The 26,960-nt window shown below is 41.0% G+C and overlaps 1 protein-coding gene across 4 annotated transcripts; it reads right to left on the reverse strand.

Moving 5' to 3' along the window:
* Positions 1–1,903: 1,903 nt before the first annotated feature.
* ESD (esterase D) lies at positions 1,904–15,344 on the reverse strand. Of its 4 annotated transcripts, none has more exons than XM_075139586.1 (9): positions 15,258–15,344; positions 13,923–13,998; positions 12,883–12,971; positions 11,031–11,129; positions 8,224–8,348; positions 7,087–7,206; positions 5,276–5,374; positions 3,233–3,400; positions 1,904–2,129 (listed from the first exon to the last, which is right to left on the reverse strand). In XM_075139586.1, exons 2-9 carry the CDS (start codon positions 13,988–13,990, stop codon positions 2,049–2,051), a joined length of 849 nt encoding a protein of 282 aa, XP_074995687.1. In that variant the 5' UTR covers positions 13,991–13,998; positions 15,258–15,344; the 3' UTR covers positions 1,904–2,048. The 4 variants fall into 4 exon arrangements, with proteins under 4 accessions (XP_074995687.1, XP_074995686.1, XP_074995688.1 ...); XM_075139585.1 differs by lacking the exon at positions 15,258–15,344 and adding an exon at positions 14,810–15,155; XM_075139587.1 differs by lacking the exon at positions 15,258–15,344 and adding an exon at positions 14,490–14,683.
* Positions 15,345–26,960: the final 11,616 nt, after the last annotated feature.

Here is a 26,960-nt window from a genome sequence, read left to right on the forward strand (position 1 = left end):
TTGTAGCTGGGCAGTTGTTTGGGGAAGCTGATACGGTAATTGATCTCCTGCTGGACTGTAAATTAAGGGTACAGGAAATAAAGCTCCCCACAACTATCCACAGTATAATGGGAAACTTACTTAGAATTATGCCATATAAATTTATCAAGTATGAAAGAGGGCTTTTTTCCTCCCACGTAGGGCAAGCTGTTTCCTACCATTAACCCAGCAGCTTTAAAATGGTGGTTTAAAAGCACTGACAGTAAATTATGTGGTTAAACCTGCTTTTTAATCGCCTCTAATATAACATGTAGGTGCACACACTCCTGTTAGAGAATGAAAAAAAAAAAAAATGGCATGCCCCTGTCCCTTAAATACAATTATCAGAATGCATCAGGCAAACAAGTACCAGCTTTGACAGGTAACAAATGGAAATGTTTATCGTTAGAAGTACCTGCACCAAGCTGAACACCCTGACTCACTTCCTAGTACTGGGCACAAGGCTGCAGTACAAGCACAGCACGCTTCTGCTCCGGTCCAGTATTGCATACAGCCCAGTAATTCATTCGCTGGCTATGGCAGGGCAGCTGCCTGGTTGCTGGAGGGGAGGAACAACAAGAAGCAGCTGCCACTCATTAAAGAAGCCTTTGAGCCAATTTTGCTGTTGTGGGAGTGGAAAAATCTAAATGTTTAGCACTTGTGGCTTATAATTTTTATGTCAGTGCACTGCTTTATAAGAAAGCAGGAGTTTTAGTGTCTGTTGTAAATCTACACAGTGTGGAAAACTGGCGTTCAGCATTTCAGAGAACTGCTGCAATACACACAGTCGTATCTCCCCAGCCTTCTAAGCTTACTACAGAAATAGGTAGATGCAAGATTGATAAAAGTCAATACATAACTTAAGCCTGTCACCACCAACAGAAACGTAAGTTCCCAGCACCAGCCTCCCTGCAACCTAGAATCTGGCAGGGGCCAGAGAAAGAGGAGAGCATACAGCATTGCTTACAAGAGCAAACCGCTCCTACCTCTACCCTCACATTTCCTCTGGCAAGAGTGAGTCAAGGTTTGAGCAACCATGGGAAAGCAGAGTTTACAAGCGTTTGCTTGAATGCAAGATAAACAGCTCACTGGAACAATCCACGTTCTTGCCCCACACAGAATTATACCACTGGGAACTATTTTAGATCTACAACTGTCAGGCCTAAATTCTGCCATCTTCTGTAAAGTAAAAGCATTTTATTCTTCTTATACACTCGTTTTCAACAATGAGATATCAGTTCATCTATAGATAGGGACTGCTTTTTTCAGAACTATTTATCATCAGTGTCCTCTCAGTCCTAAGTCTAAGAAACCCAGAAACACACCATGAGCCTTTCACACTCAGCAACAATTAAAGGCAAGTGGAGGAAAAAAAAACACCCTCCTTTACGACAGACTGCTTTCCTTCACATGGTTTCTAAGAGGTCTTTTCTTTAAGTATCACCCATGAAATACTCTTATTTGATGTTAATAACGCACCAAACAGTTAACCACTCTGCATAGCAAGCTTGTGTCTGTATTTTCCACCAGACTTTGTCCTTGGAATGTATTTAGACAGGACAAGGAAAAATACACCAAACACATCAGATTCATTAAGCGTCTTGATGATTGGTTGTTACACTAACGACTTCCTTCAGCATTAAGTGATGAAGTGAACCCTGGTATTTAATTAGCTGAAGACGCACGCTGTTGTTGTTCATAGTCTCTGCGTAGTTGCACTAGAAACTGTCTTGAGGTCCCAAGTACATACCCACATTCATAGTCTGAAACTAACTCATCTGCTAATTTCCATTTTGACCTAGAATACAGCATGCACCTTCATGGTATCAAGCGAGTTTTTGAAGTATGCAAGAACATTCAAAATACTTACTCTAAAGCACACCCATCAAATTAAGTGGGACTTTTATTTTTCTTAGCGGTACAATCAGAAGAGCTCCATTTTACAGACACTACTTCAGCAAATGATTTTTGTTTAGTTCACCTCTATCCCTTGATTCATATTGGACAGACGATGCTCACATCCAAATGCTTCAAGCATTGAGGTATTTTGCATGGTGTTTGATGTGGTCATTAATAAATGTAGCAATGAAAAAATAGCTGTGATCGTAACCCTAGAAAAGAACAACAACAAAGAAATCAGCAAATAAATACATGTAGTTCATGATAAAGCAATCACGCTAAGCTCTCCTCTAGGAAAGTTAATGACTCTTCTGGTTTGATCTGTTTTAAGAAATCCAAAGTTCCTGTATTATATATAAAAACTGTAAAGGATACCTAACTAACAGGTTAAGTATATATGAACACTAGGAAGCTAAACAAACAGAATGTACCTTACCCTGCCCTAATCTGGGCACGTAAGTTAGAGACAGATAACAACAAGTGTCAGCTGCAGAGCAGGATGCAATGAGAGAACAGTTCCCCTCACTGGCATTGCCCTACTGGTAAAACATAGGGTGTAAGGAGAACACAGCCCACGTCTGAATTACGCTCCAGCGCTATGCTAAAATGACATGTAAACCTCTGAACTACTCCACTTTGTCAGCACTAACTATATCTTTTGGTGCAGGGCTTATGCTAAATGAGAGAGGACAATCCCTCATTCTTCACAGCTGGGCCCCTCACTGGGTCTGGCCTGCAGCTGTCAGTTGCTTACAAAGACTCCAATGCTCTCAGGACAGCGCTGTTCTGGGTCACTGCACTTTAGGAAGGAGTAATCCTTCCACCTGGGTGTTTAAATGAATCTAAGATTTCAAGCAATTCCACACCTTTCCTGATTTACACAAACACATGCAAACTAAATCACAAAGTTTTATGCTGAACACAATACCCACGGTACAGATAAGGAATCAGGCAAAAGTACATCTGTCACTTTGCTTGTATAGTGGCTGTGATATACTTACTAAAAATCGTTAATGCTGCTTCTTCAGCCTACCACTGGCAGCCTGAGTTACCTTCAACGGATCGGCTTGTTGAAACTAAAATCATGACCCCACCTAGTGGTGAAATGCAGCTGAATCTGATGGATATTGCACTCCTTGACGGCTGGCGTGAAGGACAATGTCACCTCTCACCCTCTTCCTCACTTGGCCAGGGACAGACTCACCGGTAAGTGAGAGCATGCCCCATTAAGAGACACTCTCTTCACTACCTGCCACATAGACCCAAAAATCACAAAGCAACAACCCAACAATCAAGGATTGCAGAAGCAACTCGCCTGCTGCAGTCTAAAGACTACTGGGATTTTCCGTTCTGTGCAGGCAGCGATGAAGTTATCAGGCAATAACTGGCCCGCTGACAGGAACTGGTCATCTTTCCCTTGATCAATCAAGATGTCCAGGTGAGAACCTGGATAGGACTTCACAAGTTGTGTAGCATCATATGCCTGCAGAAATAAAAGAGAAACAACATTCAGTTACATACATTAGACTGGGTCAAATTTGCTGACTGGAAGAAAAGAATGGCATATATAGAGTACTGGGTGATACTGATCAGGACACCAAATTACACTTTGGAAGAGCAAAAAAATAGGGAAACTGAAAAGTAATACCCATGTTGTAAAAAGGCCAAATAGTACGATCTAAGTAATTACCAAGTTGGCAGTTTGACCAGACAGAATATCCAGCCCAGGGCTAAATTCATACAGAGTCAAAGAACAGCAATATAATCGAGTTCCAATTCACATGCTTGTACAGAAACTAGATCCTGCCAAGATAACTTGGTATCTTCATGTAACTATTTTGGCAGCTAAAGGTCAAAACACCAGTGTAACACAACTATGCTCATGGAAGGCATTTCACCTGAAGGTTACCATGATAATTTGACCAAGAAAAATTTGTACAACTGAGAAACAAAAATAGCACACACCACATAAATTAAAAACTATTAACATACATGGATCAAAATGTAATTGTGAATGGGGAACATGTTTCCTGTGGGGTCCTGTGCTTGGTACATGCTAAAAAAAAAAAAATCCTTTAAAAAGATAGAGAAATGTTTAAGGCAGCGGAGAAGACAGATCACCAACAGACTGCAAAATGCGAAGCCCTACATCAAGGCATCAGAGCCATGCTTCCAGGATGCCACCAGATCCAGAAATAACACTGCAATGGAAATGGGAGCCTGGACTCAGCCAAGCACCGTGGCATGGTATAAAGTGATCCTTGCACATCTTTACATGGCAATTTTAAGCAGAAATACAGAAATCAGAGGTTGTATATCTGTGCCAAAGGCAGGTCTAAGTCTATTCCTGATGCCTGTTGTTGATCTACTGGACTGGGTTTGCAGAAGAGCTCCAAAGCAAGTTAGGGGGCCAGAAAACATTTTTTTTCCCTCAAAATAGATTCATTATGTTAAGTGTAAGCAAGTTTAACTGGTGATTTCTAACTATACAAACTACTCTACTAACAACTCTGAAAGTAGCTAGTGCTCTCTGTTCCTGTAATTAATCAGACCTGAATAGCTTCCTAAGAGATACTTTAATCCAATTTACAAGGGATTTAACTGCAGCTTGTGTTTATTTACAAGGAAATCAGAGTACCTGGTCATGATGATCCCTTCTAACTTAATTCTAGAAATACAGTGCAACGTTTATGTTGAGATTAAAAATACTGAAGGGCTGCCCAAATAATGCAACAACATGCACACAAACATCTTTGTATCTTAGCCATTCAACTATGATTACTCATATTTCAAAATTAGGGCCCTGGAACTAAAACCTAACTTTGTCTGGTTTAATCCTGTTCTACGGCACACCAATTTCCAAGTATCCAATGGGCTTCTCTTCTAGCTGCCTCCCCTGCAGATGCCATGAGGCTCATCAGTCTCCGAACAGTTTGCAGCAGTCTCTCTTTTCAGGCTACTACAAAAAACAGCTGTTTCATATATTGAGAACTGAGTTTTTGAGAGACAGGCCATAGCCTAACTCTCTTTTAAACTGCTCACTGCTTTCATGCGCTAAAGAAAGTCTCAGACTGCTCATAATTCTTCTTAGCCCAGATTTTAAGATCTTCATAAAACAGGGAGGAATTTAGTCAATTTGATGAGAGCCTTCTATCTCATTACATTTGTTATAAGCACCATCAGGCAACAGCAAGTCATACCCACCAGAAACATACAATGCTTATCCATGCCTAGGGGTGTAGTAAAACAGAAGCACCAGCTCAGGGACATCCCAGAGTTTCGTTCCAGACCCCTGCTGCGATATATTTACAGATCACTCGTTCATGTGTTATTAAAGGACTGCTGTTGCAACACATACCTCCCATTTGCTTACATCTGGTCCCAGATATCCACCAAGGGCTTTCTTCCCCCACTGACACTGAATTGGGTTGCAGATAGGAGCAAATGCTGATACAGACTGTTCAGAAAGAAAGCATGACAATAAAAGTATGAATTAAGAAAGGTGATTTCGGCTAACTAACAAGCAAATGAAAAGCCTTTTCAAAAATAGTTTTGAAGTTACTGCCAGAACCCAGGACTGCCTCAACCCTCTGAGCTAGGTGCCCTAACCATTATCCTACTTCCCTCTTCTTTGTTCTTTCTAGCCCCATGGTTTTGCTTTCCTTTTTGCACATCAGCCAAGCTACAAAAGGCAGGGCTAGCTGCCCCATTCCTTTCCTTGTTGGGAGATGTTGGCTTGAATTCCCTTAAGGAGCAGAGAAGGATTTCAAGTCTACTGTTGGGTCAGCATGGTCAGAGTGTGGGACCATTTCACCCCCAACTGGATTTTGGCAGAGCATGACAAAAGCCTGAGGCATGGGGCTGCTCATCCAGTCTAAGCATGCAACAGTGTCTCATGAATTTAGGTACCTCCAGGATCAGGGGTCAAGAAAAGCGCATTTCAGATCACAACTCCAGGTACTGGTGTCAGAAGTCCAAGCCCTACTCTTACATTCTTCTTTTGGATTTGGCCCTGGGACATCAATATTTCCACTCTTATGTCTTGCAAGAAATAGCAACAAACCATCTGAGCCACCGCCAGTTCTCCTGGCTTTTGATATTTTCAATTTAATGTTTAATTCTTTTAGGTAATACAATTAAGTGCCAACAGTGAAAATGGAAATTTCTGAACTACTGGCTCCAAAAGATAAAAACGAGAGATAAAAATAAAGCTTTATCTTACATTCAACTCTCTCTTATGATGCCAGGCTAATGATGCTGAGCAAATGTTATGCTATTTTAAAAAATGCAGCTGCATTTTTGCAGCAGCTGACCACAAAGTGCAGGGCCAGGATAGCCCATGAAAGGACTGATCCACAAAGGCAGAGGCCCTCATCTCTAAAACACCAATGCCTGATTCTCCCTCAGAAATGCATTTTACATATGCATATCTCCAAAGAGAACAACAAAATTTTTCTCAACCCTCACAAGTATAAAGGAAAGGAAAATCCGTTCCAGCATGTTTGATTTAGGTTCAAGTAGAATACAAATGAACAGATTTCAAACTTCAGATACCTCGAATACTCCAAAAATAACTCTTTAGGAACACTGACATGCAAATCTCGGGGGGGGAAACAAAGGGCAGGGAATGTCCTCCAGATACTATTCCGTGTGCAGTTCAGGTGCTTACAGTTACACTTGCTATCAGTTAGAGTTAATAGACTCTAGTAAATTCTAAGCAAACACACATATAATGGTGGCGAAAAGGTTTGCTGGTAATAAAAGCTCCAAAATGAACATGACAAGATTTGAAAAGATGTAGCAAATCACACAACCAAATTTCTAGACGATATTGGCAGCATGAATTAACTCCAGAGCTAGAAGGAGCCTGCTTACATTTAAATACAAAAATTGGTTTGGAAGAGCTGTAGCGTCATCCAAAAGAAACTGACCTTTTCTTAACTTTTAAAATTTGCAGATTTTTTTTTAATTTCACTGATACTCACACTCCAGAGTAGTGTTTCTGGCAATTTTCCATATTCTAATACTAGGTATCAATGAACTGCTACAACTAAAACTATTTATACATTTAATGCTATAACAGAACTTGGTGTCATGTTTTCTTTCTTCACTTCCACAGAAATCTGTATAAGCCTTAGTATACCTCATATAAGCTGTATAATATCTTACTTTGTACTTTCCAGGATTCTTCAGAGCAAGAATAAGAGCTCCATGACCTCCCATGGAATGCCCAAAAATAGACATCCGTTCAGGATCAGTTGGAAAATTGGCATTTATTAGTTTAGGCAGCTGTAAAGGAACAACAGTGTAATAAAAACGTTAAAAGCAACTTGAGTATGTTAAGGAAAAAAAGCACAAAAATAACTAGTGCGTTTTAATGCCAGGAAGCCACTGAAACTAAAGGCACATCTTTGGTTCCAGCCTGACATTTGTGATCATGGCCTGAAAGCAATTTGAACAGGACTGTAAAATCAAAAGGAAACAATTGATCTGATAATAAGTATCTCAAAGTATCTCTATAGAAATCTATCATAACCCTGAAACACAAGATGGGGGAATTTCCTAATAAACGAAGGCTTATTTTAATAGATACATAACTACATATGTGCTCCTGTAAGTGACCAGAATGGAAAATTGTTCTTGGGAGATTATTTGCTCCCCGTACTCCAATCAATTTTAATCCAGACCACACAAACTACATGCAGACTAAACTGGACACTCACCTTTCTAATATTTATCTCAAGGATCTCCTTTTACACCCAGTTAAAAAAAGAAAAACAAGACCACCACCCCACCCTCCCAAGACAGACAGACAGTGACAACAGTCTAAATGAGCAATACAACTGAAGTACTGGGGCAGTGAAATGCAGTGGGTTGTTTCAGAAGCAGCAGAGCAGAGATTTTACAAGAGCAGAGATTGCACAACTAACAAATCAAGATTAGAAGTGTAGGCCAACCCTGTGGCATCTCCGGCAGTAAAGCAGACTCAAGGAGTTCCTGCTCAAGCCCTGCCAGGTGTTATCATCTCTGTGCTGCGGTTCGCTCCCTCCTCAGTTCTACGACGGTATCTGTTTGGTGAGGAAAGGCCTAACAACGGGATAAATCCAATCACTGAAATAATCAAGGATTAAAAAAGAAATAATAAATTCTTTTTATAAAAGAGGAAAGCAAGAAAACGACAAATCATCCGTAGGCTATCAAGATCACCTTAAGCAAGCTTTGGTGCTAGGAACAAAGAGCATGACTGAACTGCACCCCTTCTTTATCTTACCCAACAACACCTGAAGAACCCAGAAGCAAAGTTACCTCATCCTTTATGTAGGAATACATCCTATAGTTTGTTTTCCAAGGATCTTCAGTGGCATCCACATAAAAACCAGCACCGGTGCCAAAATCCCAGCTTTCATCTTCTCCTTCAATGCCGCAGCCACCTACCATGAAAATTCTTTCTATAGTTACAGTCTTTACTAAATGTTCAGAATTGGAGAACCTGCCATACAAATCAGAGTCTCGGAACATGAGTTTCTCAATCAACATGTCTCTATCCCTCCAACTATAAGACAATTCAGATTTTCATTCATTAGTACAGTGTTTTCAAGTGTTATTTCAACAATGCTTTCAAAATGCCACTTACATATTACCTACAGATGTATCCAGCTTCTAACTTGTTTCAGTATCCCTTCATAAATATACATAGCATACAGATCTCTCCTAAACTAATTCTGTAAAGCTTCGTCCAATTTACCCAGAGACTTATTCAAAAGTTAGCACTTGTTAATTGGTGGTATCAGCTTATTTCAGTTATTAGACCTCATCCTATCAAGTACAAGAAACTATGTGAGAAACAGAAACTGTAGAAAATTTTATTTCCCCCAGAAGGACAGAACCACGTATCACCAAATGGTGTGTCCAGACCAGTTTATTTGCTTCAAATAATGTCTGCTACACCTCCCTTTTTAAGACTCAACAGCATAACAACACTTAATGTTCCTATCATTTGTCCAGTATATATCTCTACCTTTTCTGCAATTCATTTAATTGCTCCCCCCTATAACTCCCCATAAAACTTAAATAATTTCTTCTTTGAACAACTGCAGGGTTGTATCCTCTTTTCCAAGGCTACACTTTCAAACTAAATTTGCAGATGTCTCCTTGAAAGCCAATACATCCCAGTCCTCTCTTACTCTCCCTTTGATTAGCCTGTGATTTACCAGCCTGGTTTGCAGAACACAATGTAATATTTCAAGGTGTATGTGACAGGAAATAATGGCCGCCCTTTCTCCAAAATGTTCCTAGTTTCTGCCATCCAAAATTACATGGGCTTTCACCACTGTCAGATTACACTGCCAACCCATGTGTAATTTCACAGTCCCTGACAATTTGTGCAGAGATACCTGCCACCCTGTCACAGTGTGAAACCAGATTTTTACAAGGATCAAAGTTGAGTTTGCTCCAGTGACGTGTCCTTGAACATTGAGTGATTTTGTAACTTAACAGTCCAGCAGTCGCAGGAACAGGGGGGTGCTTACACAACATGTTGGATATAAAAAGTCTATCTTTGGTCCCTCGGAGACAGACAAAAACTCAGAAAGTCCTGCCAGGCAATGAAGGCAATGCTGATTCTGCTAAAAGAAACTTAAGGGAAGCCTTGAAAAAAGAAATTTGGAAAGGAACCTGCAAAATACTGCTCAGCACACCTGTCTGGAAAAGCAAACCCCTACGAAAAGTAAAGTCTATCAGGGCCTGACAGAGGGTCTGTAATGACAGGTATTTCAGGTTTTCATGCAGTCTTTTTCCCCATCCAGATACACCTCCTAGCTCCTGGAAGGTAATTCTCATGTAGTCGTAACTACACAGTTAAAAAGCACATACAAGCGTTTTCACTACATACGCTCAGACCTCTTAATTTGTGATTACATTTGAACTGCTCTTCACTCCAGACAGCTCAAAGAGATTTAAGAACGTTTGGGGTCTCTGAGCTAAAATCTAAGAGTATAATATGAAACACATACTGAAATTCATCTAAATAGCAGAGCAATTCTGATCAGTTATTAGACTAAAAGGCAAGAGAGAAGCTGCAAAGAGGGTTTTAAAAGAAAATGGACAAAGCAATGAGCTATGCAAATGCAATTACGCATTGATAGAAACAACTTAGACAGACAACACTAAAAACAAGTCCCAGTATAATTACCCAATGTGAATCATGCAAAGGCTAGTTGCCCATCTCTAGTCTGCAGGAAATAGCAACAATTAAGTGTAAAGTTCATTAATACACAAGTTTAGCTCTTCTGTCCCTCTTCTTCATTAGAAACATGCATTTCTATTCTTTGACAACTTCAAAACCTAGATGTGAAAAATATTTTCTGGCAAGAACATCACTTCATTCCCGTATTACCTGTGCTCAGATCTGACCCACTAAACTTTGGGAAATATTAGTGGACTGCCGCCTTTGTATACAGCACTCATGAGACTTTAGTAGAACCCAGCAAATACTAAACATAATTCACTGAATCCCCAAAAGACTGTATTTCCAGTAACTGCAGATCCACCATTTTCAGGTTTCTCATACCACATATCAGCTCAGCCTTACACAAATAACAGCGTATCATTTAAAAAAGCCATTCATCAGTAGTCTATTGCAGCTGCAGGGGGGAAGTGTTTCTGGTTGCTTTTCTAAGTATTGGAATCCTCTGCAGACATGTATTTAATCGGCTTTAGAAGACAGAATACAAAACACTACATCTTTGTGTGCCAACACAGTTCTGCAGATTTTTTAAAGTCTCAGCAAGCCACAAAGTGCAGGCAAGCATCTCTGATAACACATGCCTCTTGTTTTCGTTTTCTTCCCTCTCCTCCTTCGTGCTGAACTCAATGGCCCCTTTGTTCTAGTTTTAGTGTCATGACAATAAAAGAGTTTCAAATGTCAAACCTTCGTTACCATGTTATTAAGAATATAGACAATATAGACAACTATGCAAGATACAGAGGTGAGGTCATATTCTGACTCAGGTGGGCAACACACTTTGTAGCCAACTGCAGCACTCCATTCTTTGAGGATAAAGACAGGGTAGTTCAGTGTAACGACTGTTACCATATCTCTTGTTAAAGCTTACGTGGGCTTGTGTCTGGCGCGACTACAATAAGGCCATGTTCAGCTGCAGCTTGATGAAAACCAGCTTTTGTTATAAAATTCTGTTCTGTGCAAGTTAACCCTAGAGAAATAAAAATATCATTGGTTACACATTGCTCACAGCATACCAGTTTCAAAAACCTTTTTGACAGAAAAGGTTTTGAAAAACAAGAGGGATTCCTATATCCATAAACACGGAAAAGTCTTTTCACTAGGTTCAACACCACTTAATAATCCACAGAAAGAGATACAGTTGCACTTTCACATCTAGTCACACTAACATTTGATCAAAAACAGGTCAATGTGTACTCTGTACCCCCTTGAGCGCCTACTCATGTGGCATATACAGCTGCCTCAAGTACTGTATATTTAAATCCAGTGACTACAGACACTGTTGCTAACTGTTAACTTCTGACATCTAACCTGCAATTATATTTTTCTCTCTACCGCCATTTCAGCTGTTTGCATTACAAATCCTACATCCTTTAGACAGGATAAAGGCCCATAAGCACTCTTGCTCCAAAACCCAGAGCAAGCCGTGTCTTTTGTACTGCAGCAGGCCCAACTGAAGTCCAATTACAAATAAATAATACCGCACATCAATATTTCAATTTTTCTTCACTGTGCCATTTGAAAGGGGTTAATGATTCTAGCTTTCTCTGAGGACAAGTTGCAGAGGACAAGTTGCAAATAATGTAATTTGACTGATATACTAGCCAAGACAGCACGGTTTAGATTCAAAAAATAAACGTGCTGCATGACTTAGAGCTCTTCAGAAAATTTTGATGCTTCCAACTTCAAGGGTAAACATTTTTACCCAGTCCACTGTCCTTCTGCAAATCAGACCTACTAGCTATTTTGTGAAATGAATGCATACAAGGAATATAGTCTCCACACTACCAGTCAATTCTCCAACTTTCTAAACACAAGTCTCAATAAAGCAACTCCTAAAATTACAGAACAGACAGAGCTTCTGCTTTTCATTTGAGTAGCAGAAAAAAAAAAATCCCAATGTAATTAATTAATCCTGGAGCCATCACCAACATAAATCTGACCATTTTAAAAGCAATACCTTAACATTATTTATGCATTTTTGGTGCAAGACCCAGCTCTGTGGGAGATGACAGGAATAGGGTGGAGGGACAAAGCCATACAGTCTCATCCCAGCTTGCCTTATATCCAGCAAGACAGCAGCTGGATAGGACACACTCCTCCAGGAGCTGGAGAGATGAAGAAACGATGCTGTGGATGAGACAATTTCACTCCTGCCACTCAACCCTCTTCATCCCCTGGCCCCTTCTGATCCCACAAGGTTACCTCACTCTAGATGTGCTTGTGCCAAGGCAGCTAACAGCACCTCCCTTTCCAAGTTCACAAGTCGCTCCTTGCAAAATAGCACTCAGAATAAGGTGGGGTCCAGAGGACAAATTTGCTGGCTTCCGTGGGCTAGATTTTGCCCCCTATCCTGTTAGCTGAAGCAGTCTGTCATAGACAAAGGGAAGCAGGAGGTGTCCCAATGCGAAGGCCTTTTAGGAGAACCTTTAAATATATATGTTTTAGAACAAAAAGTATGTACATTTTAGAAAAAAAGGGTAGAACATTTTGAACACTGAGCATTTTAGAACACAATCTGGTAAGCTACCCCCTGAGGCCGGCTGCATCCAACTTTATCACAATACGCTGAAAGTAAATGCGTGTTCCAGAAGACGATCTTTTGTAGAATGCAAGACCTGCCACTGTAGTACCTCTACATCAAGTTTTCAGTAACTGTAGCACAATAGCTTAAGCGTGCTTAAGATTATCTTTTTTAAGTTATTAAAATTCATGTTACTTACCTGAGAGCCAATACAGCACAGGACATTTTCCAGTTTCTGCTTTTGGAGGCAAGTAGATTCCAAATTTCATTTTGCATTTTAGCTCTGCACTGTATTAATAAAATACTCCTTGTTACCACCACTACTTAATTAACAAGGTCACTAACATTAAAAAAAGAAAGTTGAATCAATGCATTTTGTTCAAAGAGAGATTTGGTCAGTGAATTATAACAACTAAGTTAAATAAAGTGAAAAGCAATTTTAAAACTCTGCCTTAGTCCCTTGAATTGACAACAGCTAGCCCTCCTACCTTGTTCTGAATATACTTAAAACAGAAACTTACTAGTAAGGCACATTTTTGCAGTGCTGCTAACTGGGAACAGTTTGAAAATTGAATTTTGAACCCCAGCAATATTTAACTTGAGCTTTGTCTATTGAATTGGAAAGTAATTTTTACTGAAGAACACATCCACATGACTTGCAGAACGTACACTGCAGAGCATGCTCCAGCAAGAGAGGTTTTCAATCTTCTAAGTCTACAGACTAACCGATTGCCCAATTAATACTAAAGCCTAAAATTGTCAATAAAAGCTCATCTAAGCATAACTAATGATTTTTTTTCTTTGGATGAGAAATGAAAAAAAACAAGTTTTTCTGTTCACCTTCATCAAACAATAATCTATCTACCTACGCGTCTGTCTGCTCACAGCATTTTTTAAGAGTGCATAGAAGTGAAATATCCAGTAGAATGAATGGAACTTTGTACACACAACGGTTCTCTGTGCCGCAAACAGGACAACCCAAAGTAATGGAGCTTCATTTTCAAAGGTAAAAATACTGGTTTCCCATCTCAGATCTGCAGCATTAAGTATACTAGACATATCAAACATAACACAGAAATACAAGAACACAGCCAAAGCTGCAGTAGACAGCATTCCTTACTGAATTATGGATACTAGTGAGAACACACTATCTTCCTGCAGACTGAGAACACTGACAGCAATGGTAGTATGGATTCACTGCTCCATGCTAAACATCTAGGTTGCTTTTGTAGTGTTTACCTGTCATGTTCAAACACCTTCTGGAAACCCTCAAAGCATTTGTTGCTGGAAACCTGTTTCAGTGCCATGGCTTTAACTGCAAAAAAAAAAAGGAGCAAGTTAAATTTGAAAATAAAACATTCCTGGACTTATAGTGACTTATCAGAACAGAAAAGTTGAATACAACTTAAAGCATCTTTGTTTAATGTCACAATTTTTCAGAAGAATCTCCTGCAAACACCTTCTGACCTTTCATTAACTTTTTAATTTCCATAGAAATGGAGGAGAGGGGGAGCTGAACTCTTGCAGAACTGACAAGGCCTTCCTGCTTTCCCACGTCTCCAATCACCTTTACCTCTGCAGTAACCATAGCTCACTCTTTGTCTGCCAATGCTGCTACCGGACAAGAAATCTCATGTGCTGTGGTTTGCCTGGAGCTGCCGGTGACAAGTGGCCAGGCTGCTACCTCCACGATGACCATGCAGGAGATAAACCTGTCCCACCTTTCCTTTGCTGTGTGTGCCAGTATCCAGCCACTAATTACCTAAATACTGAGGACTGTAATCATTTTTGATGGAAATTAATTACCTTGTTCTAAAAGTCTGGGGCACGGCAGAAACACAGGCCTCACAGAGATGCAGAAGGCTTATTTCCACGGGAAATAGTATGAAAAATACAAGCAAATAAAGAGTCATGGGAGTTTTAAAGCAGCTGGGAGTGCACTCATAGCAAACTCGCTAAGGAAACGCGGGAAGGTTGACACAAATGGAGGTGCTGCCAGTTTGCACGGATAGCAAGGCCAGCTAGGCAGCTGAAAGGGGAAGAGGCCTGAAGGGTCAGCACACCAGAAAATCCTGAGGAGAAACCAGGTAACAAATGTCAAAATGAAAACGTTCCCTCCCTCATACCTGTGCACTCCTATGGTGCCTCGGGCAAGAAAAACCACGCACCACGGACAGCCCTCAGGGCCTGTTCATTGTCTTCTACCACCCCCGTGGGGCTGGAGTCGAAGGGCGTCCACGAGAAGCGCGTTAGGCCCATCCCGGGGCAGCATCAAGCCAGGGGCCGCTGGAGCAGCACGCAAGGCCCCGGCTCGGGACGCCCATTTCCGTTTCCAGTCCTGGAACAACCAGTCCTGCCCGCTGCACCAAAGCGCTCTCCTGTACCTCCATTTTCCCGCTCCCGGGCATACCCACAGGCCGCCCGCTGGCTGGGCCCGAGGGCCCGCACGCGCCTGCCGCCGCCGCCCCGCTCTCCCCGCAGCGAGGCCCCGGCCCGGCCGCGGGCCGCCGCGCTCCCCGCCCCGAGCTGCCCGCCCGGGCGCCGGCTCAGCGCCCCTTTCCCCTGCTCCCTTACCGCAGAGCAGCGGCGCGGCGGAGCGGCGGACGGCGCGGGCGAAGGCGCGGCTCCTGTGCGGGCGCGGCCTCCCGCCGCCCCGCCCGCGCTCCCGGCCCGCCCCCGGCCGGCGGCCGGGCCCGCAGGCGGCTGCGTCCCGCCCGCCACGGTGCCTGCTGGGCCGCGGCGTCCGCCGAGGCCGAATAAACGTCCTCTGGGGCGTTTGCCGTGTGTGGGGGCCGCGGGTGCTGCTCTCCTCCTCCCCAGGTGCTTCTCCAGCTCTTCCGCCGGGGGCCGGAGGGCAGCGGCTGCGCGGCCTGGGCACCTGCGTGCCCCAGTGCTGCAGAGGTCGCCGTCCCAGCGCTGAAGACGATGATCTCGAGATGTAAAATGAAGAAAGAAATAAAAAGTTAATCCAGAAAATCTGGTAACAGTGAACTATTCAAAGCAGCAAGTATTTCAGTGAGCATTTTTTCCCCTCGACCACCAAAACCACAAGGGGGAAAGAAGTTGCTGAAGTGGCCTGAACTTGAACCATGGCATCATTAAGTTTTAAATGTTTTACCTCCCCTTGGTATTTCAGCTATTTCATAGCAGCTGCCACCTGACAGGCTCCCGATTTTATAATAAAACCAAATTCTAGTCTAGGTAGTTTTTGTCATGACAGCTCACTGGCGATATCATAAAGGAAGGATGGTATTTGGCTTTCTTCTTATTCATAACCCAAGTTCTTCTCACTTGCTGCTGTTAAAGGGTCGTCTTTTGTTTTTTTCAAATTTGCAGTTAAATATGCCCATCAGATGCCAAAAACATGTCCTCAGCACAGTGCTCTCCCTCTTTTTAGTCTCCTAGCATGTACTGCATTAACAGTTACTATTTTTGCCCATAACACTTTGCAGTCTGATCATCTGGTACTTTGCTGATGTGACAATAATTCGTTTCTATTTTTAATCCCTAATTCTAGCAAAGTGCAGTACCGGCAACTTTGTCCCCCCATTACTTTCTACTCTTCCACAGTGGATCTGTTTGGATGCCAGCTGCTGGACCCTGGACCTGGACCACCCGTCCTGCCTTCCAGAACAGCTTTCCTATCCTGTCTCTCTACTTGGATGTAGCTGGTACAAATAGTCTGTCTCTGAGCTGTTTAAACTTTCTTCTCTCAGTTTTTCTTTTGGAAGTTTTAGGTTGCCATTAAGCAAATCAAAGTGTGTTTCTTCACTAGGGTTTCTCAAACACTCTTCAGGTTGTTCCTTCCATCTCTATCTGTGTGCATTTTGTAGCTCTCTTAATGTCCTACTCTCACTAGCAAGATATTGCCCAGTTAGTTTGTTAGTTGATCTGAACTTTAGCCAGTCTGTTTTCTCTCTTCTGTATATAGTCAGCTGTCATTACGCACGTCTCATTTTCCATGGTATCTGCAATTGTTTTTAGCTATTTCTCTCTTGTCAATATAAAACCTGCCTACCTCAGCACTGATGCTGATAAGATTTTGATATGTTCCCGGTCTTCCTGTCCAAATCCCTTAGATAACCTTTGCCCAATTTGCTCCCATTTCAGAGTGACGTATTCAGAAGGATCCAACTGGCAGCCTGCTGATGACTTTACCTGGCTTCCCCACGTCTCCATGACATCAAGAGATAAGCATTATTTTGTATGTCTTTTCAGTCAAAAATGACTGAAGTAAATGCATCGCTAAATAATGTGAAAGCTGTGTCGCAGCCCTCCAGAGGGCTGTTCTCATGGCACACAGCTGAGTGTGTGTTGTGTGTAAGAATGTGGAAAACACGCCGGTATAGTGTTGAGGACAGTGTAAGGTAGAGGGAGTCAAGTTGGTGCAGACTCTTCTGTGCAGTGGTATAGATCTTTTCGGTATCTTTGGTGATGCACATTTGTTTAACCTTAATGCCATTTCTGTATCCTTTGAGACAGTGTCTGCAGCTGTCACCAGTGAATTCATTTTGGTATCATTCTGCATATCATTTCAGATTATCTATAAAAAAACAGATGTGAAATGGGTTTCCTGTTCTTCGTCATTAAATGGCTTCTCCTTATATGTTGCAGCGGGGCAACCAGTAGAAATGAGGATATTAAAAGAAAAGAATGACAGGTACTCACTTTGGAAAATCTCTTGGCTTATGTACTCTTGCCTTACGTATTACTTTATCATTGTATTCTAAGTACAAGACATACTTCTCCAACATACTTTCTGTATGTTCCCGCTACACAGACAGTACTTTCAACCATTTTACCGCTGATCTAATGCAGTGATGAGATATGATTTCATATAATCTACCTAGCATTTCTTTTGGCATCTGTAAGAATGGCTTTATATTCTGTGCATTTTCACCATCCTTTCTGTACTTGGGGAAACATACCATTAGCTTCAACCCACTCAAACACATTTGCCATAAAGCTTCCAGCAAGAAAATTCCATATTGTAGGCAAGCAACCTGTATGTCTTAAGCTTATAGTACCAAATTCTTCCTTTCCCATTTTCTTTTCAGTAAGCACAGTCCTTCCCTCAGCCATGCATCTGGGTGCATGCGTTTCCCATGTTTTTGTTGTGGTAGTCTGAATTAAGGATGGTGGTTGCTAACCTCTTCTAACTAATATCTGTGGATTCCACCTCCTCCTAGGGCTTTTCAGTCATTTTTTCTCAATTTTTTGTATGTGATCTCATCTTCACTTTGGTTATTCAGAGCACTGATTTCACACTGCACTGTCTACTTTGCCAGGAAATTATTTGTATGTTGTTCTTTTCTGTAAAGAACTTTTCCAGTGTTCTTTATAGTAATTGTTCATAGTTTAATAATTTACAATTCTAATGTCATATTTATCTAAATTATCTTAAACTGTCTTATACCATGCTATTGGTCATTTCCAAGCAACATATATGGCTGATAACAGTATTATCTCTCAGTATATTTCATGCTGACTATATTGACACAATCTGCTTCGAGTCTCTAGCTTTTCAAGGGAGAAACTTGACACAGGGAGAAGGAGAATTTTCTGGCACTTCATTGTTATTGATTTATTTTTCTATTTCCCCTTCTTTACCACATCCATCTATCTTACCTTTTGTCTTAGATGGATGTTAGATCTTCCGAAGTTTATTTTCTTTCCTTCCATACTGTCAAGATTTCACCTGGGTGCACCTTGTCATGTCATTAACTGCTGTCCCTTCAAGGCAGTTCTTTACTTTTTCCACAACTTGCCCAACAAAACCCATGCCAGAGGCTAGAGACTACACACCCTCACTTATTTTATCTGCCTACATTGAGTTTTTTTCTTCTTTGCTCCATTTCTTGCTTTCATTATTTCCTTTTTGTTCGTTAGAAACTTATTGTGTCATTTGAGTCCATAGGTCTTTCTGGGAAACAGTGTTCTCCTTTAGTCTTGCACTGTAATGCAAGTTACAGTGGTGTCAATTCTATCTGTCTCCTCTTTTTGTGTTCTTTACAAGTTTTCTAAGTCTATAGGAAAAAATATTCAGTCTGTAATAAGAACCTGATTTGATTAAAAAGATTAGCAAATGGAGAAGTTTCCCTCAGCAGCTCTGTGAATTTGTCTTTGGTCAAGTTACACAATCTCTTCTGTGGCCAGAGATGATTTCTAGATCAGCAGTTGTCTTTCGTCATTCTGATTATCAGTATAGCTCCCCGGCTTCTCTTTAATTTGGCCATATCTTCTATTGGTGTTTCTGCAGCACTGCACTGGTGATCTGGAATGGCCTCAATAGCTGTGAGCTGCTCTGAGGTTGGGCATGTTCATGAATCCTCTTTGCAGAGGGACTGCAGGAAATATATACACAGAAGATTTGCAGTTGCAGAAAGAAGCCATTTATCATAAGAAATTAGAAAAAGTTAGTGTTTTTTTAAAAAATTCTTTGTCTCTGGAGCAGTTAAAACACTGAAAGCTTTTCCAGGGAAAAAAACAAGCATGCTTCTTTTATTACAGTAATATGAGTAAGAAATGTTAGTAATACTTTCTTACCATTTCAGAAAAAATGCAAAATTAAGCACACGTTACAACTGATACTAAATCCAGTGAGGTATATGTGTCTGATAATTCTGACAGAAAGTATTTTCCGCTTAATGCAATTAAAAATGAAGCAGTCTTGCTTTTTTTTGTAGTAAATTGACTGCACGTGTTTGTATTACGTCTCTTGTTTTCTAATTCTTTCTAGTACAGATTAATTTTGAACTTACGAAGAGTCTGCTTATTTGAGAATTTTTTCCACATAGAGTTTTAAATTCCTCATGTTGGATTTACTGAGCCTTTGAAGCTGATATTTTGAATTCAGATATCCAAGTAAAATTTGAGATATAATTGCAGCTAAAGAAAGATACTGGCTGATAGGAATGTAATAGTTAAGATCTGACTTAGAGAATGCCAAAGCACAAATTTAAATTCCATTTCAGCCAATAAATAATTTAGTAGAACATTAGAGCTTGCCTTATTAATGGGAGCCCCAAGGAGAGGTGGAGACATAGATGCTATTTGTTTCGGCTTATGGTTGGCTTTCCCCAGGCGATAGGCTTTTCCTTAGGTCTGAGGGAATAAGTTAAGATCAGCAACATCAGCTGGCATTCCCAGGATTTCTTGATCCCTGCATGATCCTTGAAGTAACACAAGTACAGTGGACTTTCTTTCTTGGTCTTGGGGTGCAATTCAGGCCTTCAGACTTGAAGTCATTTGTCAAATTTAGGATCAAAATAACAGAAAGAATCTTTAAGTTGTGTATCAAACTCTTTTTGTGAGGACTATTTAAATCTGTTATCTATAATGATGTAAGAAGAAGAGTCATGCAAAATTACAATACATGAGGTTGCTTCTGCTCTTTATTTAAAAGATTATTTTAAAGAGCATGGCTTTTAAAAATGCTGAGAAAAAGGCAGTATTTTATTGCTGTCAAAGATTGAGTATGGTAACATGCCTAGATGGCTTTTGGAACAACCGACGAGATCCCCAGCAGGAAGGCCATTTATTTCAATAATATGTGTGGTTCCTAGGGGAAGTACAGGCAATGAAAGAGTCAGAAGATTCCAAACATCATTTAAGATGTAAAAGTAAAAATAGATGCTCACATTGCCCCAAGAGAAACAGCAAAAAACTTGATTGATCTGAATTTCAACAAATTCTGAATGTCCTCATTTAATTTGATTCAGGCTGAGTAACTGAAATCACAGAAAATAATAAACCTTGACGGGAACAAGTTTTCACTCGCCAATATGTGGGATTATTTAGTTATAGTGTCTAAAAGTGAGCAAAACAAATGGAGTCACAACCCTGAATTTCAGAAGAGCAAATAGTGGTTATTGGCAGGATCCTAAGGGAGACCGCCCTGGCAGGCAAAGGAGAGCCCAGGAGAGCTGGTTGATCTTCAAGGACAACCTCCTCAAAGCACAAGAAGAATCTGTTCACTCTGCAGAAAATTGAGCACGGGCCAGCATGGATGAAGAAAAGACTCCTGACTGTGCCAAATGCGAAAAGGAAGCCTACAGAAAGTGGAAGCAGGGATGGGCTACCTGGGGACAATATGGAAACATCTCTAAAGCATGCAGGGATGGAGTTAGGAAAGCCAAAGCTCAGCTGGGACTGAAACTAGAAGTGATATGAAGGGCAACAAGAAAGGTTTCTTTATGTACATTGACAGCAAAAGCAAGGCTAAGGAGAATGTGGGCCCACTGCTCAATGGAGCAGTGGAGCTACTGACAAAGAACATGGAAAAGAATGAGATACTGAGTGGCTCTTTTTTTGCCTCAATTTTCACCGATAAAGTTGGCCTGTCAGGTGAGTATTAGCCAGAGCAGAGGACAATGTTTGGGAGCTTAACTCATGTGGATATGCACAAGTCTATGGGACCATATGGGATGCATTAGATGGTGCCGAGAGGACTGGCCAATGTCATTGCAAGGCCATTTTCTATCATGTTTAAAAGATCGGGATGATCCAGAAGGTCCTATTAATGTTTGGGGAAAGGGAGATGTGACACCCACCTTCAAGAAGGGTGTCCTGGTTTCGGCTGGGATAGAGTTAATTTTCTCCCTAGTAGTTGGTATAGTGCTGTGTTTTGGATTTAGTATGAGAATAACATTGATAACACACTGATGTTTTAGTTGTTGCTAAGTAGTGTTTACACTGGTCAAGGACTTTTCATCTTCCCATGCTCTGCCAGGTGCACAAGAAGCTGGGAGGGAGCATAGCCAGGACAGCTAACCCAACTGGCTAACCCCAACTGGGGTATTCCATACCATATGACGTCATGTTCAGTTTATAAACTAGGAGGCGTGGTTTTGGAAGCAGCGATCGCTGCTCAGGGATGGGCTGGGCATCGGTTGGCGGGTGGTGAGCAATTGAATTGTGCATTACTCATTTTGTATATTCTACCATTATTATTATTATTATTATTATTATTATTATTATTATTATCATCATCATCATCATCCCTTCCGTTTCTGTCCTATTAAACTGTCTTTATCTCAATCCATGAATTTTACTGTTTTTCCGATTCTCTCCCCCGTCCTACCGTGGGGAGGGGGAGGAGGTGGGGAGTGAGCGAGCGGCTGTGTGGTGTTTGACTGCCTGCCGGGTTAAACCACAACAAAGGGCATTGAAGGAGGAATAAGCAAACTAAAGGCAGGTCAGCCTTGCCACTATCCCTGGGAAAGTAATGGAACAAATCCTCCTGGAAGCCATTTCCAGGTATACAAAGAACAAGAAGGTGATTGGGAATAGCCAACATGGATTTACCAAGAGCACAGCACACCTGATCAGTCTATTTGCCTTCTGATGAGAAGTCTGCCTCAATGGACAAAGCAAGAGAAGTGGAAGTTGTATACCTTGGCTTTAGCAAGGGCTTTGCAACAACTTCTCTTAGTCTCCTTGTCTCCGTTTAGTGAGATTGGCGAAATATGGGCTCGATTAGTGGACAATAAGGTGGGTGGAAAATTGGCTGGATTTCTGGGCTCAGAGAGTGTTGATCAGCAGCACAGAGTCCAGCTGGCAGAGTGACACCCCTCAGGGATCGATACGAGGGACAAGACTGTTTAGTGTCTTTATTAATGACCTGGATGTTGAGATGGAGTGCAATCTGAGATATATAGCTAAGAAAAAAACAGATTATTGTATTATAGTTACATGCAGCAATTCAAAATACTTTGGTGGAGTATCTGTTGGACTAGTCTGCTTCTAAATCCTGCGATTTTCCACCTTCATTTGACCCTGAATAGTTCCATCTCTTTCACAAGATCTCTGAAGCAGATATCCTGCCTTGGATTAATTTTCAGGCCCCTGTGTGCTGCTTCCCAAATGACTACCATTTCTTTCTCATGGGAGTATCAAAGAGGAACTTTGGGATAATCTGTCTTTCTTTGGGTCTTTCGGGGTCTCAGGACTGCTGTAATTCAGCTCAGAAAGTGCCTTTATAAACTGCTTTTGCTTCCTACTTTTGCTGGTTCCTCAAACTTAAAGTAAGTAGACCTGACTCATTTCAAACACACAAATCTCAACTGCATTGCTAAGAGTTTTTTTTCATGTGTCAGTAAGAACTGCAGATTCCCAGATGTCCTCTGGAAATCTCTGTTCCCTCAACATTGGGAAGTAGAGGCTCACAGGTAGGGGACCCTCATCCATGTCTTTTTCTGGGTTCTGCTCCTGGCTCACTGAGTGGCTTCTTTTGCTGATTTTATCTCACTGTACCTCAGTTGCAAATAGGTCCCAGCAGTAGTTGCCTTTTCCTCAAAAGAATTGTAAGGATAAATAAATATGAATGTAATCTGACAGTGGCTGCAGTAGTGTTCAACATGTTTCTCTTTCCCCCTTTTTTCCTCAAATGTAAGTCTATAAGGTGAAACCTCACTTAAAATGGCACAGCGTGCTCCTCTTTCATCAGCCACCTGCTTCTTGGGCAGATCAGAAGATGGCACAGTTCAACCTTTTCACCTTCTCCCATGTGATTGTTGCTCAAAAGACCCATTCAGCAAATAGTCTGTGTTCTCCCTCAAGGACCCGAAAGGTGACTGTTAATAGTCCTCTTACAGTGGGAAATTCATCCCCTATACCATATCTCCAGGCTTAGCCTTAGCCCCATCAGCCCCAAGTATTTAGTTTCGAAAAGCAATGTTATGTGACTACATTATAGCTGCTATTAGTTGTGAATGAAGCTATTTTATACTTACGGGATTTGAAGGCTGGGATTTTCTTCAGTAGGCAATTCCGAAGGGTGATTCTTTCCACTTGCTTTAAATACTCATTTTAGGCTGCCTCTCCTTCTCCATTGCCTTTAGGAGCTGGGTCAACTGGCTTAGACCTGGACACTTAACTAGCAAACCCCCAGCTGGGACCTAGGGGTCCCAGCCTAAATGACTCAATGAAAAATTAGTTTTTCAACTCACACCCCTTTTGCTTTTTCTGCAAAGAGACAGGGATCACCCAAACATCTTTGTCATTTCAAATTATTCAGCAGCAGAGCCTTTACAAAACAAGTGTGTTGTAAATTTGCTTGGAAACTCAGCAGCCATAATTTTAACTTCTGTTTTCTTTGCTTCCATTTCCTGCGGCGGTTGTGTGGTTGCATGAACATAATTTTTATTACTGAGTTCCTGATAAACAGAGCAGTGAACAAGTGTTTAAGGATTTTTAGACTAGCAATCTTTTCTATTGCTACAGAACACTTATCATATAACGGGACGAATAACAGTGCACTCACAAAATACTAGTATTTGTATTGTCAGTGAATTGCGACCTAAGAATTTACAAATTAACTCCTTGAGATTTTTTAGGTCAATTGCAAATGCACTATTTATGGAAGAGTAGGAACAGAAAAATGGGGAATTGCTTAATTAAATTCATATATAGATCACTTTTTCATTTGAAATCTAACAGAAGAGCAGCTGTAGTTGTGCAGACCAAAGGTCCATTCAGCCCAACACCCCGTTTTGAAGATGAGCTGTAGCACAAACTGGTGGAAGGAATAGCACAAGCATTTGGCAAGCAGCTCCAGAGAGCACCCACTAACATCTAGCAGTCTGAAATCCCTTCAGTTCTCTGGCTGGAAATGTCTATCGTCTCTATGTTAAAGAGCTCTTTTTGGCTTCATGAATTTGCCCAATCTTTTAAGAGTCCTATTCTATTTAGTTATTTACCTGTATGGAAGCCATCCTATAATTTTGTTTGTCCGTGTTGCCTTTCTCCGTACCCTTTACAGTTATCCTTAAATACTTTTTAAACTACTGCTGATCATTTTTTTCACAGTACCATAACACAAATATCTCATTCCCATGTAGTAACGGTCAGTTTAGAGCCTATTATTCTGTATGTAAAGCTAGAGTTGATTTTTTCCTCCAAAAAATGCATTACCTTACTTTTTCTACTTTGAATTTCACCTGCCATTTCCAGAGCTGTCACAGAGTATCATGTGGTCTTTGCAATCAGTTCTCCACTATGCACACTGTCACCTGTGACATTTTTTTTTTCTAGAGGCCCCTGTAGGACTCACTGGTGTCCTGCCTCCATGGTGAGGACTGATTATTCTGTCTTGCCTGTTTCCTATCTCCCAGGGGTTCTTCCACCATGCAAGAACCTTGTCTTGTGGTTAGCTTCTCTTGAGCCTTTGATGAGGGACCGTGTTTATGCACATACATGCTGATTCCCTTCAGAGAATACATCCATAGGTTGATTTATGTCCTTTACGTAATCTCTGTATGATTTTCTCTTTTGTTTCGTTATCCTTTCACTGGTGATTTGAGGCAAATCTTCTGACACATGACCCCAAGGAAGTCTGCTGACAGAGGATCATTTCCAAGCATCCCCAGTGTGAACACAGATTTTTAAAAAACAAAAAAAAAAAAAAAGAAAAAAAGAAAGTTGTTCTGCTTATTTATTAAGATCTCCTAAGGAAAGATTCCAGGTCTGATTCTCTGCACACTCTGTTCACGCCCAGGGTGGCAAAGTAGTCATATTTAAAATATTACCTTGCACATTTTAGATAGAAAACAAAGATAGAAACCATGCCTGGCCATGATGACCTCTAATTTTTCTCCGCAACCACCTAAAATTCTTTGTTTGCATTAGTTTTTAGTTTTCCATTCTGATAGGAATTTGGTAATTAAAATATTAACACAACTTTAACCATCATCTATTTTGCATGGTTTTTTACTGGTTACGCAGTGATAGAACCCAAGCAATTTAGATGCAGTTACTCCCAACTGATGTCCTGCAAACACTAAGAATATGAGTAACTTTACACAGATAAGCTGACACACTGAATTTGAATAAAACTATTGAATTTGTCAGCTTTTCTTTATCCTAACATGAAGATTTCAATCTGACTGAAAAATGTTAAGCTTTTGTGTAATCAAATAACTTTGGACATAATTAATTATGATTTGCACAACCATTGTTAGAACTACTTTCAGGGTCAGATAACATGGTATGTCTGTGATTAAATTACATCAAACATAATAAGATTCAATCAAGGAGGCTTTCAAATTGCTGTGCCTATTTGCCAGGTCTCACATGTCAAAGCTGCAGGTACATCGAAGAACTTCACTGCATTATATAAAATCTCCAAAGACCCTTTTGCCACATTTCAAGGAGTGTCCTCAGAAGATTATACTATAAATCTGAAGAACAAATACCTTCTTTTGCAAATATCTTTGCTTTTATGGCTTAAAGTGCCAGATGGATAAGCTAAATGTATTCTCTTTCAATGGTCAGTGCAAAGTGTGTCAAAACAGGTAAATCGGGCAAGGAGTTTTCCAAAGAACATAAGAAATTATGATACCCTAGAGCCTACGTACAGTAGTTTAGTACTACAGAGGTAAAACTGAGTGGATTTTCAATTCAGGGATCTTACCTGGCACATTTCACCCTGTGGTGCCTCACAGGTTTGTAGCTAAAACAATCTGTTTCCCTTTGTTTGATAACTTCTGAAAAATATGCCTTTGTATGCTTTTCTCTATCCATTATAAAGCTTGCTGAAACCTTAAGATTACAGCAAGGTTTTGAGGGGACTTCTTATTAACAGCTGTACTACTTTGATATGCATTGCAATTGTAAACAAGATTGTGTATGCTGTAAGATCAGTTGGAGGAATAAATTTATTTTGGTTTTAAGATGGAGAAAACAAAAAGGTAACAAAATCCATTTTGGTTTCTTATTTTAATACTCTGTGAAAGGAAATACTACCAATAGATGGCACTGTGGTTCTGTGACTCAGGTGTTATTTCATAAAATCATAGAATGGTTTGGGTTGGAAGGAACCTTAAAGATCATCTAGTTCCAACACCCCTGCCATGGGCAGGGACACGTTCCATTAGGTTGCTCAAAGCCCCGTCCAACCTGGCCTTGAACACTACCAGGGATGGGGCATCCACAACTTCTCTGGATTGAGAAGTTCCAGTCCCTCCCAACCCTCATAGTGAAGAATTTCTTCCTTATATCTAATCTAAATCTACCCTCTTTCAGTTTAAAGCCCTTGCCCCTTGTCCTATCACTACATGCCCTTCTAAAAAGTCCCTCTCCAGCTTTCTTGCAGGCCCCCTTCAGGTACTGGAAGGCTGCTATAAGGTCTCCCCAGAGCCTTCTCTTCTCCAGGCTTCTCCAACCCCAACTCTCTCAGCCTGTCTTCATAGGAGAGGTGTCCCAGCCCTCTGATCATCTTTGTGGCCCTCCTCTTTAGTCGCTCCAACAGGTCCATGTCCTTCTTATGTTGGGGGCCCC

The sequence above is a fragment of the Calonectris borealis genome, chromosome 1, assembly GCF_964195595.1.
Source record: "Calonectris borealis chromosome 1, bCalBor7.hap1.2, whole genome shotgun sequence".
NCBI classification, from domain to species: domain Eukaryota; kingdom Metazoa; phylum Chordata; class Aves; order Procellariiformes; family Procellariidae; genus Calonectris; species Calonectris borealis.